The 20,870-nt window shown below is 44.5% G+C and overlaps 1 protein-coding gene across 4 annotated transcripts in view; it reads left to right on the top strand.

The window, feature by feature from the left end:
* UNK (unk zinc finger) overlaps nucleotides 1-20,870 on the top strand; it is a 42,416-nt gene extending 21,546 nt beyond the window's left edge. Inside the window, exons 6-17 of one of the 4 annotated variants that reach the window (XM_059864774.1) lie at nucleotides 1,542-1,659; nucleotides 2,608-2,692; nucleotides 4,480-4,622; nucleotides 5,902-5,949; nucleotides 6,815-7,015; nucleotides 11,138-11,206; nucleotides 11,882-12,056; nucleotides 13,195-13,296; nucleotides 14,758-14,946; nucleotides 17,824-17,921; nucleotides 18,428-18,685; nucleotides 19,032-20,870. In XM_059864774.1, coding sequence (XP_059720757.1) covers nucleotides 1,542-1,659; nucleotides 2,608-2,692; nucleotides 4,480-4,622; nucleotides 5,902-5,949; nucleotides 6,815-7,015; nucleotides 11,138-11,206; nucleotides 11,882-12,056; nucleotides 13,195-13,296; nucleotides 14,758-14,946; nucleotides 17,824-17,921; nucleotides 18,428-18,685; nucleotides 19,032-19,187 — 1,642 coding nt within the window. In that variant the 3' untranslated portion in view covers nucleotides 19,188-20,870. Of the gene's footprint in view, nucleotides 1-1,541; nucleotides 1,660-2,607; nucleotides 2,693-4,479; nucleotides 4,623-5,901; nucleotides 5,950-6,814; nucleotides 7,016-11,137; nucleotides 11,207-11,881; nucleotides 12,057-13,194; nucleotides 13,297-14,757; nucleotides 14,947-17,739; nucleotides 17,922-18,427; nucleotides 18,686-19,031 lie in introns of all 4 variants that reach the window. The other 3 variants (XM_059864772.1, XM_059864776.1, XM_059864773.1) reach the window with 3 other exon arrangements.

Genomic DNA, 20,870 nt, shown 5'->3' with positions numbered 1-20,870 from the left:
CTCCCTGAACGCATTTCATCCAAATTATAGGCCCTCATTTCCTCCAACACAACAGAGCTTTTGTCGTGCTCTCAGTGGGGCTTTTCCTTAGTTCCTTTTTGAAAAACACATGAGCAGACCAGAAAGCCAGGAGAGAAAACACCAGGGATGTTCTTGCTTCTCTTCCCCACCCCCAACATTCACAGAAATTTTGAATTGGCACTGAAATTCCATATTTAAAACAATTAAACAGGCAGCAATCAAAGGAACGTTATCTCAATGCTTTAAGGAGAAATAGAACCACTGGGGCAGTCTTCAGGCAGCAGCTATGTGCTTTTTGCCCCTTTCTGGGCCCTTTGGGAAGGGAAGAGGTGAAAGCTTCGCTGCTGCTCTCCACTCACTTCTGTGTTTTCCCCACCCCAGCTGATGTGGCTGTGCTGGTGCTGCTATCTGCTTCCCTCTGCTGTTGTTTGAGGGAATGGTTAAGAGCATAAAGAGCAGGGGAAATAGGTCACGGCAAAAATTCGGATCTGGGAAAAGGAACTCTTCCTGGCTGGGAGAAAGAAAACGGACTTGCCTTTTCCCCAGTGATCTGACTCAGCCTCTTTTCCACATGGCCACACTATAAACCTGGAAACACACTGCTGTAAGGGTATTATGTGTTTTAGGATTAGCCAATTAACTTCTTAGCTTTCTATGAAGGTGCAGTTCCAAAACAGAAACCAGACCCAGCATCTCTGACACTAATCACATCAGCTGCTAATATTGTTATGCTGGTTCAAGTTGTATTTCATTTCAAATAGAGAATTAAGCCATGGTTTTTTCATTGGGAAATTGGAAGAAGGGGGAGAAGATGCAATAGCAGCTGGGTGGGGGCTGGGGAAGCAGCAGCCAAGCAGATTATACAGCTGAGGGTGGGCAGCCAAACCTGCCCCCAGCTGAGGAATTGTAACATCACAGAATGGTTTGGGTTGGAATGGACCTTAAAGCTCTTCTTGTTACACCCTCTGTCATGGGCAGAAACACCTTCCACTATCCCAGGCTGCTCCAAGCCCCATACAGCCTGGCCTTGAACAGTTCCAGAGATCCAGGGGGAGCCACAGCTTCTCTGGGCAACCTGTGCCAGAGCCTCACCACCCTCCCAGGGAAGAATTACTCCCTTGTATTTAATCTAAACCTATTATTTTTCCATTTAAAGCCATTACCCCTTGTCCTGGCACTCCAGGCACTTATCCAAAGTCCCTCTCCAGCTCTCCTGGAGCCCCTTTAAGTGCTGGAACAGGCTCTGACGTCTCTCTGGAGCCTTCTCTTCTCCAGGCTGAACACCCCCAGTGCTCCCATCCTGGCTTCAGAGCAGAGGGACCCTCAGAGCACCTTTTTGGGTCTCTCTGGACTTGCTCCAGCAGGTCCACATCCTTCTGATCTTGGGGTACCCAGAGTTGGATGCAGTCCTCAAGGAGTGGATCAGTGGGAGAGAATCACCTCCCTCCACCTACCCAAAGTAATCAAAGCTCAGAGCACACCTGTGAGTCTGATGCCTTCCTCCTTCCTTATTTGCACAGATCTTCACCGTGTCCCAGTGTGAAGCATGGGGACGAGTGGGGAGATCCCAGTAAGTGTGAAAATGGAGACTCCTGCCAGTACTGCCACACTCGCACAGAGCAGCAGTTCCACCCAGAGGTACAGTAACCTCCTCACTCCCCTTAGAAAAGCAAAAGCATTCCAGTCTTACAAAGTAAATCACTGTGCCAGGTGGGAGAGGATGTGGGCTGCTTGTAGAGTGGTCCTGGTATCCAGAGAAGCTGCGTGTTGGGAGTAAGCTGTAATTCAGCTGCTTGACAGAATAGACTGTATGGGAGGAGGTAAGAAAAGTGGGGGAAAACTCAAGTGTAGGAGCAGTGTCAGGTATGGGGGTCCTTTGGAAAGCACAATGTGGGTCTGCATGTGAGCAAACATCATCTGTTTCCTTGACTAAGAGTTTGTGGTTCATGTTGATAGCACTAAACACCACCAAGCTCTTAGCTGTGAGCATGCCCAGATCATTCCAATGTCCTTACAGAAAGAGTAATTAAGACCTTTTCCTAGTCTGCTTCATGTTACAGTGTTGAAAAGCTTTGTGGGGCCCGTATCTGCACAGTAACCATTGTCACCGCCTGTCAAACTGGGGGGAGAGGGAATAATCCATTTGCTACAGTCCTTGTCAATGGTTTGTTATTTCCCTTGCAAACATGTGGCTGCAACTTTCTGTGCTATCATCTGTGAGCTGTTTCCTACCTTTTGCCATTTGTAATGTCCATGGAGCTTCCAGTGAGTCTGAGGGACTTCATGGCAGATGGTGACCTTTGGGTGAGCTGGTATGTGGTGGGTTGGTCTCTGGGTGAGGTCTATCTGTCATGGGCATATTTTGGTGTTTCCAGAACTATAGTGGGTTTTCCTTTCTTTGAAGCAAAGCACTGAAATGGTCATCCTGAGCTCTGCTGGCCTTTGCACCTCTTATCTGTGTCCCTACCTTGCTGTCAAATTTCTTTATAGTACTTCTGTACCTGGTGGTTACTGTTATTTTCTGTTCATTTCTGTTCATTTCTGTTTGTTTTGTTTTGTTTTGTTTGTTTTTTTTCCCACCCTTAGATCTACAAATCCACCAAATGCAATGATATGCAGCAGTCTGGCAGCTGTCCCCGAGGACCCTTCTGTGCCTTTGCACATGTAGAACGTACGTGCACTACTTCTCTCATCTTTCCTGGGTGTTTCAGCTATGGAAAGCTTCTGACCAAGAGAGTTTAAATGTGCAGCTGCAAAACCAGAGCTTCTGTGAAGGGTTAACTTTGATTTCTATACGAGTGTGCTGCTGTGGGAGGTGTTGGCAGAGCTGGAGGCAGTAGAGGTGGCCTGTAGGACTCAGCCTTTAGCTCTCACTGCTCTGTCTCTTGAAGGATCTCCCTCTGTGTCCCTCTCTCCTGCTCAGTTCTCTGGGTATCACTTCAGGAGGATGGAAATGGAGAAAGCTGCTTCTCTTCTGTACATGGATAAACTGTACCTAGCTAAATTGTCAAGTGTCATATCTTAAAAAGCTGAAGATAAAATTGCTGATTGTAGATAATTTATTGATCAATTAAGAAAAAGCTATTTTACTCTTTATGAAGTTGTACTGAGAGTTTAAGTCTTTAAGTCAGGTTGGAGAAGAAAAATATGCAGCTTTTTTTTTACTGCTTTATCTCAAATCCTCTTTTCTCACTAGCTCTCTGACTTATAGGGCATTATTTCAATCCTCACTTTAATCAACTATAAACTAGTGATGCAGTTTTGGTTGTGGAAGTTCTACCTGCAGGTGGTCCTAACATTCATAAATAATGGTTAGTTCCTGTCCTATGGCTCCTCCTCAGTTGCTGCTCTGCAATCTCACTGCTGAATTTGCAATTATTAGAGCAGGTTATTTACTAGATTTGTTCTGATACTGACTCACTACATGGCCTTGAGAAAATCTCTTTGTTATTTGATTATCCTTTGTAAATGAGGGAATTAGTAATTGCTGCCTTTGACAAGGAATGGGGAGAGTAAACTCCCTACAGGTTGTGCTGTTCCTTTTATAGGAAGCCTTGTTGACAAGCAGTAATTATAGCTGGATCTGTGGGCTGTAATGGCCCAAAACACAGCAGTGCAGCTACACAGTGGGATCCAGCAAGCTTTAGAAAATGAAATCTTGATAAAGGAACGGTGTTTAGCCAACTTCCTTGGGTATAATATAGTACTTTTGTTTAGGAATGCCCTACTTCTAATAAGATTACTACACTTGATATTATATTAGAGTAACATTCCATGGCACTTAGGTCATTCCAACTTTGTAATTTCCTGTGCTGTCTTATGGATTTGTATCTTTTAGTCCTTCCTAGAAGGTCAACAAGGACAGGCCTAATGCAATTAAAATAACAGGAGTCCATTTATTATATCTACTCTTAACCTGAGTTTTACTGATTAATAGCAAGAAACCAGCATTTTGAGGATATTGAAATATAGATGTCGTGTCAGTTCTATAGTTTTTGTGAAGATGCTGAGTGTTAGATGTAAATCCTACAAATCTGCAGCATCTCTACCTTCCAAGCCAGTGCCACTTTTTTTTGGTAATGATTTGTACTGAGCAGATGGAAACTTTAACTCCCTCAGCTAATTATAATGCACCCATCAACTCTGTGCCAAGCAATGAAGGAAACTGCTTAGTTCAAGAGAGCTGAATGAATAACACACAATTCATGCAGGGAAGATAATTTTGGAGCCACATTAATGAGCAGCACAATGTGTATGTGATGACAGTAAAAACGTGAGGAATATTAGATAAGCAAACAGACCAAATAAGGTTTCTCCTTACTTCTACATTTATAAGTAGGTGCTTGTGGAGTATATTTTTTCTCTCAGGAATATCTGGGTGTTCTTGTTCCTAAATGTTTTGTGCTCCATGGCTGTTGCTGAGCTTTGAGGGGTGTCCCTGTGCTTTGTCTCCCGCAGAGCCGGTGCTCAGCGAAGATTTGCAGCAATCCTCGGCCGTGTCCAGCCCCACACAGACAGCACCTGTGATGTACATGCCCTCAGCAGCTGGGGACTCTGTTCCAGTCAGCCCTTCCAGTCCACATGCCCCAGACCTTAGCAATGTATGTAGCCCTGTGGAGTAGCCTTGTCCATGTTGTGCAAATCTGTGTTTCTCTGAGTCTCTGTTCTTTCTCCCAAGAAAAGTATTCCAAAGCCCAAAGGATATGAGATTTTTCTCCTAGTTCTCAGCTCCACGCTTTTTAGAGGGATCTGGTTTTTTGGAACATACATTCAGTGGCTTTAGTATTGTCCTCTCACATATAAAAATTCCAGGCCTTCCTTTCTGTGCAGGGTTTGTTGATGTACTTTCAGGAGAGTGGAATACATCCGCACATGCAGTCGAACTCCTTCCAGTTTGGAGGTACATATTGGGCTCAGCTTCCAAGACCTATAATTGAAGGCTGTGAGCCAACAGACTCTAAAGTACATAGCTACAATTGAGTTTGTTTACCTATGTAATCTCAGTGCCTTAGCCTGTGCATATTGTGTGTTGCATTATAGGATATCCTTAGTTCCTTCCCTCTTGTACTTCTGGAGACAGCTAAACTCTGGGATATGTTTCAGTAATGCCCCCACATTGTTGGTAGTTAGTTGTCCATACAAGAAAGGAGATGTCTAAGTGTTGAACAGATACTCAGAGTCAGATTAGAAGCCCATGGAATGCTAGACTACATTTTTACTTAACTTTTTCTTTCTTTTTTTTTTTTTTTTTTTTTTTGTTAAGTCTTTCCTGCTTGTACTGCACTTGATAAGGTGTGTAACCTTTTCAAATGGTTGGCTGAGGTTTTGAGAAGGTACAGTGACATGAATTTAACTCATTTGAAACTGGTCGGACTGAGGTGAACTCATCTAGGACCTCTGCTTTGTTTTATTCCCTCTCTTTGAAAAGAGCAGCTGTGTTTGAGCCAACCTAGCAGTTCATAGCTGTCCTGAATTGGATTGCAGGTAGAATTCCAAACAGATCTTGAAAAGTCTGGACATAATATTGTCTCGTACTAAATAACACAGGAAAGTAATAAAACCCCTCCATCTTATGAAGGTATTGTTTAAATTCACTGAAAACTGCAGGGCAGTTGACGATATCTCCTACTTTTAGGCTGTTTAGGTCTTGTCTATCTCAAGCTCTTAGTCTTTTAAACAGTCTTTCCTAATCCTTGGATATGTGCCAAATGGCAGCACATGTCTGTCTATGACTTCATCACTCCACAGGGCATCTGCATGTAGCTTGCAAACAAATATGGCTTTGCTGGTGATCATTTTACATGATGAATTAATCAGAGAAAAAGGTCCCTGTAGCAGCCAGCCTCACGTGGCCTGTTCTGTTTTGTATTTGTACTGTAGGTGTGGAATAAATCAGGAACTCTGCCAACTAGCCCCACCTCCACCACAGTGAGTAGTTATCTTTGTGACTGTAGGGAAGCGTGGACAGCAGAATGTCTGTATCAAAATAAAATAAAAACATTGTAGGCTGCTCCTTTTTTTTATTCCCCTAATGCCAGCCCAGACTGTTCCACATTTGAATGTGTGATGTCTGAAGCACAGTTGTGCTTGCCCGTGGAGGCAAATAATTTCTTGTCCCAGAGAGATAGGAATATTTGTGTTCATCCAGGTGGACACATTCTCTAAAACTCAACTTCCTTTGCTGCTGTCTGTGGCTTCATCTACAATGCAAAACTAGCCTTGTTGCATGTGATTGTGATCCCTGGTATTAGTCCAAAGAATGGAAGTGTTGGAAATCATTGGGTTTTTTTAATGCAGTTGATACCTGACTTGTGTCTGCATTAGAACTCTGAGATTTCCAACTGGAAAGCAAAAAATAGAGTATTACATATAGTTCAGATATGCCTGATTGTTGTGACTGCCACAGCACCTTTCCAGGTTCCACACCACTACCCAGAGTCAGACAGGACCCACTGTAGCCTAAGGAAAGGGAAGAGTGTTGTGGTCATGTTGGGTACCTGATCAGTCACCTCTGAAGCCTCAGAAAGAAAAGTGTCCCTAGAGCCGTAGGTTAGATTTTCCAAGACTGCACTCCAAAATAACAACAATAAAACCATAATTGTGGGACTGTGTAAATTCAGTGGAGCTTTTTCCTGTTTGTTTAATGAGTGTTTACTGGAAGCTTGTATGGTTGTGTTGGCTGTCAGTGTAATCAGTCCACAAACAGTGACATGATTGAGCTCTTCCATGGATGACTCCTGGAGCAGTTCCTGCTGTCTGGCTGTACTTTCCTGACACTTGTTCCCTCTGTTAGATTCTTTGTAGGAACAGCAGTCTTGGAAGCCCATCTAATATATGTGGGTCTCCTCCTGGTGCCATTGGGAAGCCCCACAGCTTGGAGAGTATTGGTTTTCCTCCAGACTCAGTCACAGCAGCTGGCAGCTACAAGAAAGCACCGGGGTTTGAGCGAGAAGATCAGGTTGGGGCCGAGTATTTGAAGAGTTTCAAATGCCAGGTTAGTGGGGAATATTGGCTGGAAGAGTTGGGGGGATGAGAAAGAATAAGAGATTGCCCAGTCTACATTGAATGGGGTTTTGTTTCTGATGGAACAGAAGTGGGAAAGCACTGTTCTCATATGAGCAGTTTGTGGATCTCTGCTCTTGTTTTCAGTCTCCCTTCCAGCCTCTTTCATCTCACATCTGGTCTTGTCTCCCTTGCTGTCATCACACACCCAGTTTGTAGAAATCAAGCTGCTGCTTGTTTTCCTAACCCCTCTCAACTTCTGTCTTGTTTTGACCCTGGGAAACTTCCCACATCACTTCTTGCTCTTTCTTTTTCCATGTTTAGGTCCTTGCCAGGAGTTGCTGTGTCTTTTGCTGTATTGTCTCTTGGAAACTCATCCTTCCTTCTATCTTTCCACTCCAAACTCTTACCTTGATCTCCATGACTTGGTTTGTCCTCTGTTCACCATTCCTCTGGTGTATTGAAGATGTAATGTTTGTTGTCTCTTGCTTCTGTGACTGTATCATTCTGATCCCTGACTCTGTCCTGTGGCTTCTGTATTAAATTAGAATTCCTCATTCTTATCTGAAAAGCCCTCTGAATATTACCCAACCCACATCTCTTAATGTCATTCCCTCTTATCCCTTTTGGATATCCCACTCTTGCCTTGCTGCTGCCTCAGTCTTCTTCCTGGTGTCATGCCTTTTTCATGCTGCTCCCTAGGTCTGGAACAATCTCTCTAGCTCTTTTGCCACACATGAGCTTTTCCAGTCAGTTTCTTGCTGTGAATTTCCTTTCTTGGTGTTACAATTAATAGTTTCTCTGCACCACCCCTTCCAACCTGAGCACAACCCAGAGCTTGGGTTTTTATTTCAGTTTTTATTTCTCACTGGATTTGTAATTTTATCTTGGTTTAGGGGGAGGGGAATAGCTACTTGTATGAGGAGGTGCCTGCAAAAGTATCTCCTACAAGTTCTTTTGGACAAGAGTATAAAAAGGCATAAGAATACCAGGTCTGTGTTGCCTGAGAACAGAGAGGACAAGAAGTGCTGCTTTCAGCCTGACCATGTTTTCACTTTGGTCTGTGACATTAAAGAAGTCAGTCTTAATGAGCCTGTACTGCTGGGAGAAAACTGTGGAAATATCCTGTCCAGACAAGGTCTTGCATAAAGTAGTTGAATTTAGCAGCAGACTCCATGGGTTTTATTTATTTTTATGGCTTTGGGAAAATATGGCCAAGCTTTGCAGCAGGGCCAGTCTTGAGCACTGTTTAGTCTAATTAAAATGATGCAGTGACAAATCCAGATTAAGCTATATGCATGTGTGCTCCCTTATCAATGCTGCCTTTGTCTGTGCCTTAGGAAACTGCAGATTGATGCAACACATCTTTGGGGGTAAAGAGCAGAGCATGCTGTGATCTTGGCTCTTCTTGCAGGCACAGCAGCTTGTAACAGTTGTTTAGAAACAAAAGGAAAAACGTGTCCTCCTTCTCTGTGGCCTCTGCTGCAAAGGAGGAGTGAACCCAGACCTGAAGGACTGAGAGAACCCCTGACTGCTGCCAGCAGAGGCAGAGTGCCAAGGAGGCGCTGCTTTGGAGAAAATGGGCAGCAAGCCTAAGCCAAGGAGAAAGGGGATGGAGCATGAATAGGACTTCTAAAAGGAGGGGCAGATGATGAGCGTTTGTATCTGAAGTCAGATCTGTGCTACAAAGATACTGTATTCACATAACTGCTTAATTATGTGCTTTAATTAAGCAAAATCTGTGTTAAATAGGAATAAATAGCTATTAAGGTATAGACAGAAGTAATCACAGTTGCCTTATGCTAGGCTTCTACACACAAGATTAGGTGTCTCATAAGTGTCCTGATTTAATTTTATTTTAATCTATAATTACTTACTTTTAAAATTCTACTGTAACTCCCTTTGGCTGCAGTGGGCACCAGAGATTCTCAAATACCCTGTAAATTAGACCAATAATGAGACATTTAACTTTGTTAGCTCCTGTGTGAAAACATCAGAGGAGACACTCTGGCTCAGTTCTGCAATGGCCTTGTCATTTTTCCCCTGTAGAATTTATACAAATAGTTTCTATCTTATTAGAATGAAAAATCCACCTTCAGTCTTAATAGATTCCACATAGTTTATGGTAAGGCTGAGCCAGCAGTTAAAGCTAAAAATACTTTTCCCAAGTCCCAGAAGATTTAGCAAGCTGGAAAAATGCTGGCTGCACTGGAAGGACTTGAATGCCACGACCAGGAGGTGTTCCCAAGTCTTGACACACAACACAGTAGGTTTGTTCCATGCTGGTCAGAAAACATTTCGTTTCACTCAATTTATGTCCCTTGTTCTCTTCCCTGACTGCAGCAGAGTGAGCTGGAGAATTTCAGCCTGTCCTTTGAATGTCTGTCTCTATGTGTGCCCTTTGTAATGTTATTCAGAGCTAAAGGAGACAGCCTTAGTGGTGACATTTTGTTTGCTCTATTTTTCCCTTGTGTTGTGTGAATTCCAGGTATTGGGAATTAGGGCTGGCTTGGAAATATGTTCACTTTTCTCCTCCTTAAAGAATAAAAAAAGCACTTCCAGTAAGACTTAACTGCAGCAGAGCCAGCTCCCCAGGCTGGCAGGAAGCCTCTCAGTGGGGGCATGGCTGCCTGTGTGCCCTCCCCTCACTGCTGACGTCTGAGATAGCACATTTTGTGTTCAGAGGAGTGTCAGACAGGGCAGGGCTGTGCTGGGTAATGCAGCAGCAGCCTTATCAGACACTCACAGAGCAGAGCCAGCCCATCATGGGCTCCTGTGTTGTGAACATGCTCAGGGAAGTGTGAGAGAATGCTGCAGGGGGATCTTTGTGTCCATCTCCCAGCTGCCTGTCTGCCAGGCTGTGACCTCTCTGTCTGCCCACAGGCATAGAGCTGAGCAGAGAAAATGATTTAATGAAGTAAAACCAAGGGAGGAATTCTTGCACTGCTCTTTTGCCCGTCTGGTTACGTCACTCCTCTCCAGCACTCATTTATCTTTGGCATGAGACTGTTCAGCCAAGAAGTCAAGGGGTATCACTTCAGCTCAGGGTGGTGCCTCATGTGCTGCTGGTGCACATCATGCCTCAGTTTCCTGCAGAGATGGTGCCTGCCTGGATTTGAGATAAAAACCAGGCTTGCTGTATGGCTGGAATATGCCTGTGTTTCACACTTGGGGGGGTTGGGGAGTGAGTAAACAGGCAGGGCTGACTCCCAGCACTTTTTTGCTGCCTCTCTGTGCCCAGAGGGTGGGATTTATCTCCCTATGCCATGTCACAGCACGGGAGGAAGGGAGCAAGGCCTGCAGACAGACTGTCACTGACAGGCTCCTGAGGCCACGTCCCAGCTGAATCCCAGCAGAACTGACTGATGCTGCAAGGCAAGAGAGTTGATATCCATTAAAGATATAATGCAGGAAGGACCTTAAGCTGAGTTTTTAGCCTGGATAGTGAGATTCCAAATGTGTGTTGGCATTCATGCAGTTTTGCAATTCCAGACAGCCTTGGCCTCACTTATGTTTTCTACCTTTGAGCTCTTATGTTATTGGATGAGAGGAGGATTTTTGGTAAAGTTAGTTTGATGATGTTGCTTTGAAAATTGGTTTGTTATCACTGTGTTTTACTTTGCAGTTCTAGCTGGGAGCTGGAAAGGTTTGAGGGAAAACATAACCTACATACTTTTATTTTCCCCAAACTGAAAAATATTTGCATAATATGACAATGCAGAGTGCCTCCCACCATTTCTGGCCCTTTCTGGGTGTTAGATGAAGTAGGGCTGATGAGTTAGTTATAGCAAGGCAAAGTAATTTGGTTTTGATCTTGGTTCTTAGGATGTCCTTTGTGCTATCAGGGGTCTTACAGCAGCATTAAAGGCAAATGTCACTGTGACAAGTCTCTGCATAATTCTAAGGGTGATGTCTTGCTATACAGAAAGCAAATTACTTGGAATGTTTTCAGTTTGCTGTGTTATTCCTCTCCCCAAATTCTCCAGTGCCTTGGGCAGCCCAAGAGAGGATTGGACTGTGTTTCCCATGGCCTCTCCAAAGCCAGCAGCCAGCCATTTTTAATTTTGCTAAATAATCCCTCTGCTTATCTTTTTTTTTGTTTTCTTTACTGCAGCAAGCAAAAATGAAGTCCCACTCCCTGGAACACAGGAGCCAGGAACAACCTTTGTTACAGCCCAAACAGGTATGGAACTGCTGGCAGGGCTCTGAACCCAGCTCAGGGCTTCCAGCACCACAGAGAAATCTGTGGATCCAGACAGCTCTGCAGGGAGTAAATAACAGTCCAGACACCATTAGGGATGCTCAGCTGGAGGGATTACTTTATGAAGATGGCATAATTTGCTGGAGGTGTTATTTGGGAGTAGTTAGACCTGAGTGAATTCAAGGTAGATTCATAGGGCTGGACTGTGCAGGAGAGAGTCTTCAAATTACAGAAAATTGAGCTGGAATGGATCGCTGGAGTCATCTAAGTTCAAGGATTTGGCAAAGGGAATTTAATATCAGGTTCTAAGTCGTGTGCTGACCTAAGTCTGAGAGAGTGATTGTGTGGCCCATGGCTGTGATTGCATGCAACCTGTGGGTCACAGGAGTTAATTCTGGGGCAGCCTGAAAGATGTTTAGAATACTGGGGAGGGGAGGGGGGACACAGAATGGAGAACAGTCAACAGAAATTAAAGAAAAGCTGTTAATCTCTCCCTGCCCCCAGCCCAGTGGTAGCAGTAGCCATCTGTCAGGTTGGAAGCAGGCAGGAAACAGGTTTGCTGCTGGCATTTGGCTCCTTCCTGCACATTTCTGAAGGGGTTGCTCTATAAAGATGTTTTATTTCCTACCTCTTTCGCTTTCCACACTCTTGTTTCAGGACATCCTGGGCATTCTCCCAGTGGGGAGCCCACTGACATCCAGCATCTCCTCTAGTATCACCTCCAGTCTGGCTGCAACCCCCCCGAGCCCCGCCGGCACCAGCAGCATTCCAGGCATGAATGCCAATGCCCTTCCCTTCTATCCAACCAGTGACACCGTTGAGTCTGTCATAGGTAACTTTGCCTTTTTCACTTATGAAATTAGGGCTTCCTCAGCCATGGATCTCCAGGTATGAGACTTGGAATAACGTGGGTGTTCCAGTGACCTCCAGTTTTCCATGTCTGTCAGTGCTGGCAGATTCCTGAAGCTTGTTCTGTGACTGTGACACATCTGATGTTCCTGCAGGTCGTTTGGGATGAAATTCACTCACGGGACCAACTGAAGGCCTCTGAGCCACTCACTCAGAATGTCACATGGTGTAAAAGGGCCTTAGTTTTAGCTTTGTCAAAGTGACAAAGAGGTCTTGGACTAGGCAGGAAATCACAGGGACATTTTCCACAGTTACAACCCCTCAGTTTTAAATGACAATTTTATAGCCAGAGCTACCACCAGGTAGATTGTAAGGACTTTGCCCTTTGCAGAGTGTTGGACAGAGGCTGTAAGAGAAAGGAAAACAGGAGAGTCCAGAGAGTGGAGTCACTCTTAGATAGGCACAGGCTTTTTGGTCACCTGTTTTTCTTCTTCCTTTTTTTTTTTTTTTTTTTTTCCTTTTTTAAATTAAATGTAATGTTTCTGAGGTGATCTCACTAATTTGTTAAAAATAATAATAGAAATGAGTGGGCATGTGTGGGATGGAATTATATTGATCATCATTAGTGATGAGGCATGTTCAAATAGATATAACAGTTTCAGGAATTAATAAGCTTTATTTTACCCAATATGAAAACCTCAGAGATGTTTTTCAAGTATTCCCTTCTCCTGGTATTTCTCTTCCAAGTGGCTTTTCAGGAAAGCAGGGACAGAGCACAAACCAGACCCAGACATGCCATAAGCCAGTGTTCCTGTACATAAGGGACAGACTTAAAAGAGCAGTTTGGGGAAGACTTATGGGATCTGCTGTTAATAAATCAGATTTATGTTTTCATATACCATTTGGGAATACTTTAAGACAAAAAGAAACAGGTCAGGTTAAAGAACCTGAACTGAAAAGCTGTCCATGACACTTCTGCCAAACCATCTGAGAAGAGGATGGAGAGTAGGGCCCTGAGAGGTAGCAAGCACAGGCTCCTCTGCATGTAGGCTCTTTGGGCCATCCTATCTCTTGAAGTTGTTGGTCCTTTATAACATAATTGGTACCTCTGTGTCTGGCAGAGTCTGCCTTGGATGACCTGGACCTGAATGAATTCGGAGTGGCTGCCCTGGAGAAGACATTTGACAGCAGCACAGTGCCCCACACGAGTGGCATCATGATAGGTACATGAAAGCAACAGAGCTTTCTTTATCTTCTGCCAAGCAGTGTTGCCCAGTCACCTCAGTGGAGCCAGCCCAACCAAGCTCTAAAACCAGTCCCAAAATGACATTGGTTAAAACAGCAATTACAACAAACTCTGGCAAGCCCTGAGCATCTTTGAAGTGAGAGCTTGCCCTTACTGACTAGCAGAGCTGAGCTGTTGCCATTGGGCCCAGCTGTCTTGGGGATGTTTCTTGAGGCTGAATGGGACTTGCCTGATTTTTTTTTTCCTTTCTCCTTTTTTTCTTTCTTTTTTTTTTTTCTTTTTTTAAATGTGTAAGTGGACTCCAGAAGGCATCTGATGCATTTCAAATCAGGCCAAATTATAACAATTTGCATCTTAAGCAGAAAACTCTCCCTAGCTGTAACAGGAAACTCACTGACCTGGTAATGCCATCCATCTGTCAGAGTGTCATCATGGTCTGCTGATTTTTGGTTCCTGTAATGTCTGTCTCATTTTGATACATGGAGGTAGGCTAAGGCCTCTTCTACCTGTCTCTGATGGGTGTCCAGGGAAAAAAGAAACATCTCATAACTTTTTTGGAAGTGGTTGTAGTTTCTGGCTACCCTTGCTGTGTAAAGCAGCTGTTTGAACAGGAAGGTTTCCAAGGAAACTGCACTGCCTGGAGCTGTATTGAGGTAGGAAAGGACCTGTGGAAAGAATATAATTTCCACTTTCCTGCCAAAGATTATAGCCTGTTGGAGGTTTACTGTCCCTGGCTGCTGCCAGCCCTGCTGCTGCTGCTCCTCACCTGCAGTGCCTTAGGGATCCTCCCCTTCTCCTTCTCTTCACAGCAGGCCTGGGTGTTACCTGGTGACCTTCTAAGGAGGGATATAGATGAGGAGAGAGCAGGGCTGAGATCTCCCTAAATCTGTGAGGGGCAGGCAGAACAATCTCTGGTGTAAGGGAAGTTGATGTCTTTTGTGGTTAGGCTTTTGTTTATTTGGGTTTTTTTTATTACTGATAGATCCAGGTACTCAGGTATGTGTAACTACAGCTAGTCACTGGTTTTTAGTGGTTGAGATCAAGGTGGTCTACTCACTTCAGGTTGTTTGGAAGTATAAAAGCAGAGGCACATGTTTTAGAAGTGAATTTTTCCTGACAAAGTATTTAATGAGATACCAAATTCATCTTCTCTAGATTGACAGGGACCGAGCTCTGCTCAGAAAACCTTTTGTTCCTTGGCCACTGAAAGAGTAATCCATTGACTTGTGGAGGGTCTTAACCTATGTGGGTCATGGGATGGCAGCTTCAGTGCTCCTCTTAAAGGCTGAGAGGGGAATGAAACCTCAGGAGAAGTGGAGGAAATCCCGAGGGGCTCAGGGAGAAGAAAGGGAACCTGACACCTCCTGCTCTGAACTCCTGCCTGTGTCCACACCTCATGGTCATACATAGCCATCCTCTCTGTGTGTTCTTTGTCCAGGTGGGAGTTTGCTGCAAAGTTCTGCTCCTGTAAATATCCCCGGGTCCCTTGGAAGCTCTGCCTCCTTTCACTCCGCCTCTCCTTCTCCACCGGTCAGCCTCTCATCGCATTTCCTCCATCAGCCCCAGGGACACTTAAGCCAGTCAGAAAACACTTTCCTGGGGACATCAGCTTCTCATGGATCATTAGGTAAATGCACAGTGTGTGTGTCCCATGTACATGCCTGTCTGTGCCATGTAAGTATTTTCTTTTCAGTTGGCTTTAATTTTAATATGTTATTTCACTGCTGCCATGTATCTCTTCTTCCCATGAGAACAGCAACGGGACTAGAAGCTGTTTCACCAAAAGTCAGCTAATGCCTCATGAGCAAGGGAGCAATTCCTTCTACTTCCCTTGTTTCTAGGCTGGGAAAAGGGGGCAGATAGGTTAATTGCCTTGCTCTGATGATTTCTTTCAGGGAAAACAGCTCTGCCTTTTCCAGTACCAGCAAAGTGGTGCTTTGCTGAGATTTCACATAAAACTCAGAGCTGGGTCCTCAGCTTGGCTTAGTTTAGGTAGGGATTGCAGTTTGCCCTTGGGACTGGTTGTGGGCCAGATTGGCTTCTGGGAGCTCTAGAGCAGGCCTGGGCCACTGGAACTTTTTCTCCTGTTTTGACACTCTGCACGAGTTCTGCAGTGTGGGATTTCCAAAAAGTCCGTGTTTCAGTTTTGTCCCCTTTGCTCCTTCCCTTCCTCAAGGATCTTTTTCCTGCATGAGGGACTGAAGGAAGAAAAAATTACTTTGGAGCTTCAGCTGTGTCAGGAAGAACAGGAAATTTAGCAGACAAATCTGTTTTATTATCAAGACATGGGAATACCTTGAGAAATTGAACTGTTTGGCCTCCAGGCTACAGGGACACCAGTTCAGCTCATTTCTGTTTGTAACAGTAAATATTAATTCTCTTTATTGATGCTAGACATAAATACCTCTTAAAATCTGAGATACACTTTAATCTTTAATATTCAGCTTAACCTAATAAAATTATTACATGCTTGTGTAAGCTATTTCTGCATGCACTTATCTGTGTAACTGCATCCCTTGTTTGCACAGCCCAAGCCCATGCTTCCATGCTTGCCATTGCTGCTTGTTAGGCTTTAACAGCTTTTACAATTATTGTAATAAAAGACATCAGAGGCCATCTCTGTTCTTAATTAGGTTGAGGCTGGCTGTTTGTCCCAGTTTTTGTAAAGAAAGGAAAAATTGCTGTTTCGGAAGAAATGAGTTATGTTTATCTTGACTGTGTATTTATATAAATAAAAAGCCAAAAATTGCAGGAAATTCACAAATGCATTTACATAATTTATTTATAAAAGATATTTTTCCTTAAACACAACAAATCCTTTGCTGGGGTTTTGAGAAGATATTTAAATAGTATCTTAGCAGTTGGCAATCATCTGTTCCATTTAACTTAGTGAATGCACATAACATGTCAAGTGTGTAGTTACCACTTATTTGTATTGAAATTGAGTTAAAAATACCTAGTTCTGGGCTGGTTTCCACTCTGTTAGGTGCAAAACGTGCAGAGAAGGCTTTTCTGCCCAAAGGGGCTTGATACTTCCAATGTGAAATGAAAACAGCAGATGGAAAGAGGGAGTTAAAACAAATTACAAGATCAGCCTGGTCAGCACTGTGGCAGAATTTGTGGCTTGCCAGCATTCTGCTTAATGCTGGATTCCCATTCATGAAAACTAAGGTTTGAAAAATAAAATGTGAGTTGGGATTCCATTAAAACTTCTTGCTTTCAACTGAGCACCCTTCAGAGCAGCTGAAATGGATCTGTGGTAAGTGGCCTGAGCCAGCAAAGATCCCTTGCTGCTCTGCTGAATGAGTTCATGTGCCGAAGCCCGTGGTGAAGACAGTTTTCTCCCTTTTTGTGTCTTGTCTGGGCAGTCAGTGGTGCTGGGATAGACCTCAGTGAGAGGCTGTTGATTCCAGGGTTCACTTGCAGACCCAGTTTAGCTGCTGTGAGATCATAATTATCAATTGCAGCTTGATTTAGGAATATTCCCAGCCACTGGTGAGCACCACTGCATGAAAATGACTCCCACATCAAACTGGAGCAAACTGTGTGGGTGAGAGTCCACACTGTGTCTCAATATTACCTTTTCCTGCTAGTTTTCCCCTGAATGCAAAGTGTGGGTACCTACTTTAGGTGAAAGTTATTGAAAGAGTACGAACATTGGACTCTGGAAAAATAGCCAGTTTTGTCTACAACTGATATTCTACTCCTTTGTCTCCTAAGCCTTGAATTTCTTCCTGAAAAGAAAGTTTATTTGAACAAGCTAAAATAGGGAAATGGCTAATTATGTTTCTTTGATGCTGCTCTCTAGCTCAGTGCTAGAACTCTGCAGAGGATGAAGCACATACAGATACTATTGTCTGTACTTGTTTATAAACAGGATTTTCCAGTTCTGTTCCTTGTGTATGGAAACAGTAATGACTTGGAGCATTTTTGTGTCACTGTTGGAAGTTAGGCTCCTTTTCTCAGCCCCACACTGAGGAGACAAAAGCAGAAGTTTATTAGGGTGGTGGGTGGGAGGAACCACCACCTGGGCTCTGTGAACCAACTCTGGTGGCTGTGCTGCACTGAAAATTGGGAGGTAGAAGCAAGTCAGGAGTTCCCCTGAAAGAAGGGCCATTCAAGCTGACAGCTCTGCTGTAAAAGTGATGCTTCTAAAAACAGCCTGATTGATTCAAGAGTTGCCTCCACTCAGTGTCATGGTTCCTCCCTGCATCACTAAAGATGAGGCCTAATGCTGTGAAATTTCCCTATAAAGTCTCTCTGTGATGGACTCTGGGTGCAGGGGGATGAAACTGATTCTTAAGATGAACTTTTTATCCTGTTTGCACATTTTTGAATCCTGGATGTCACAGGGTTAGGGAGGAAATGGGGAAATTGCCAGCACCTGTGACATAACCCTCTCTATTTCCCTGTGAAACAGGTTTAAATGGGATGAACAGCAGCATATGGGAACACTTTGCTTCGGGGAGTTTTTCGCCCAGTACCTCACCTGCATTTCTGTCAGGTCCAGGTGCTGCGGAGATGGCACGGCTGCGACAAGAGCTGGATGAGGCCAATGGCACAATAAAGCAGTGGGAAGAGTCTTGGAAACAAGCCAAGCAGGTACTTCAGCAAATCCTGGGATTAGGGAGTGGAAAGGAGTAGAGGGTGTCAGCCTTTCAACAGGCTCTTTCTGGACATGGAGGTGATGGACAGAGCTGTAGGTTTTACAGGTTCTCAGCATTCTTTCCTCTCCCTTGGAAATCACCAAATCACTTGGCCTGGTGCGTTCATGTGCTGGAATTGCAAGGCCAGATGTCACAGCAGATGCCCTGAAGTGTTTGACAGACTCAGACCTTTGATCCACAACACTTTATCAGAATGCAAAGTTCATCCCCTGAGTGCTGTGAGCCAGATGAGTAGAACCACAGCCCAGGCAGATGGGATCTGTGGAGTGAGCAGTGCCTTGATGTAAGGCTCCAAACATGTTTCAGAATTCGGGAACAGGCCAGATTGGTCAGACCTGGTGTGAGGAGTGTATGGAAATTGATAGTTTTGCCTGGGTTTCTCTTTGGAGACAGACCAAGTTTTCAGACTGCTTCTTTTACCCTCTTTGTTGGGACTTGCAGGCTTGTGATGCTTGGAAAAAGGAGGCAGAGGAAGCAAATGATCGCGCCAACACAGCTAACATGGAATGTGAACTGGCCCGGGAGCAGAGGGAAGCCTTGGAGCTGCAAGTGAAGAAACTGCAGGAGGAGCTGGAGAGGATCCACACCGGGCAGGACCCGCAGTTCCTGCGCTCCTTCTCTGACCTGGAGACGCTCTCACTCTCGTCGCTCTACACCCTGCAGAAACAGCTGCGGGCAAACCTGGAGAAAGTGGACAAGGTGAGTGCCAGGGCCTGGCAGGGCAGGGCTCTGCCCTCTCTGCTCCTACAGGTCACAGCTTTTCCCCTTTTCTTTATTAGACTCAGAAATCTGAAGCCTGTCAGAGCACTTTGGGTAGATATAATCAAAGTGAGCTCTAGCTGGCTCACAGGAAGATAATTCCATCTTTGTGCCTAAAGTACGGTGTGTAAATCAATCAAAGCTGTTCTGTTGATCCTAAAGGTCCTGGAAGGCATCAGAGTGTGCTGCTTTCCTTTTGCTTCAGGAGATGAGCAGGGCAGACAGCTGCAAGCCCTCCCTGCCCTGTGTGTGACACTGATGCTGTGCCCTGTGCCCTCTCTTGCAGGCGGTATTTCAGATGCAGTCAGTGAAATGCCTTAAGTGTCAGGAGGAGAACCGGGTGGTGCTGCCGTGCCAACACGCGGTGCTGTGCGAGACGTGCGCTGAGGAGGGCGAGTGCCCCATCTGCCACCCCAACAGGCCCCACTCTCTGCAGTCGTGACCTTCCAGGGACACTCGTTCTGATCATATCCTAGAGAACTTTTTAACTTTATACATACGTACATATATATGTATGTGTATATATATATATGTATATATGTGTGTGCATGGGCGTGGCTGTGCACCTGTAGGGACGTGCACACACACGCACATGCACACATGAAAACAGAAAATTAGTTGCAGAGCACTTTTTAATATTTTACATCCCGTATCTAAACTGCCCCTCACCCGTGCCCCACTAATTCTAACTCTTGATGAACTTTGAGAGCTGTTTTTAATACAGATCAAAGGGCCATTTGCAAAGAGTCTGTGTTTCTCCTCTTTTCTATTTAGGTGATAACAAATTTTTGACTATTTCCAGAAGGACTTAGAGTGGGCAAGAGGGGCTTCCACGTGCTTTCCAGAGGAAGAGTTGAGATCACGGGGAGGATCGAGGTGGTTTGAAATGACTAGCTCATGCCTTTGGTCCCCCTGCTCTTTCACTGACCCAGCTTGGTTAAAGCCGTCCTCCCTGATGGGAGCTCTGCCAGGCTCCTGCCTGGAGGGCTTCACACTGCCCATCTCTGAATGTGCAGGAACTTTGTCTGTCATTTAATCAGCAAAGTTCACTTTTTAAATTTTTTTACACTCTTTGTATATTTGTATGAAAAGAAGAAAAGAGGAAAAAAAAATTTCTATTGGACCTAGAGCAAGCCAAGCCCCAAAATTCAGTGACCAATGTTCACTGCTGATGCAGCCAACATGTTCCAGGTCTGAGCAGCCTTAGAAGAATTGCCCTTGGGTGAGCCAAAGCCCTTTATGAAGGAAATTTGGATGCAGAGGTTAGTTCCCTCCAGGCACCCCTTTGTCTGGTGGCTGTTTGGAGACTTTTTACTGTTTCAGACCAGATTAGTTTTGTTTTAGCCACAGGGACCGGATTCGTAGTCACTGCTGAAGTGCATGAACCAATTCCAGGTAGGCTGAGGACATTTTTGTTGCCTGTGTCAGCAGCTCAAGGGTGGTTTGCTGGCTCCAGAAACCCTGGTGCTAGAGATGTGTGGTGACAGAAATAGACCAGCAGGACAGAGAAATGCCACCAGCTCAGACCTGCCCAGCAGCTGAGCTTTCCTGTGACGTTCCTTACCAGCATGTCCATTGGATTTTTACATCAGGTGGATTGCAGTAACCTGCTGGGATCTCAACCAAAAGGCCACTCAGTTGACTAAACATTTTTATTTTGCACAGGGATGCTCCTGTGCTGTCCCTCCATGACCTGGAAAAGCACTGGAACCTCCAGCAGCCCACTATTGTAGGAAAACTGAATTTTTACCAGAGCCTCTCAGAAAGCTTCGTATTTAATACAAACACATAATTAGGTTTGTTTCCATAATTCCACCTTTCCTCTCCATGGAAGGGGTTAATATGCATTCCCAGATGATCTCTTAAGTGCAGCTCTGTGTAGTTCTTTTTTATGTTTTCCCATTAACTTGTTTTTGGGTTTTTTGGTAAAAATGCTTTTTTTCCATGTGTATTTTATTGTAACTAGCATCAGGTTTTTTAATTTTTTTTAATGGAGAGACACTGTTGAGTGACTATTGTGGCTATGTTGTTTGGTTATAGCCTTTGAATGTCTGTGCCATGGGGCAGCACATCTGCCTTGGTCTGATCTTAAAGAAAGACCTTTTATTAAAATACATGAACATTT

This window comes from Haemorhous mexicanus, chromosome 20 (assembly GCF_027477595.1).
Source record: "Haemorhous mexicanus isolate bHaeMex1 chromosome 20, bHaeMex1.pri, whole genome shotgun sequence".
Classification (NCBI taxonomy): domain Eukaryota; kingdom Metazoa; phylum Chordata; class Aves; order Passeriformes; family Fringillidae; genus Haemorhous; species Haemorhous mexicanus.
This window is presented reverse-complemented; position numbering and strand designations above follow the sequence as displayed.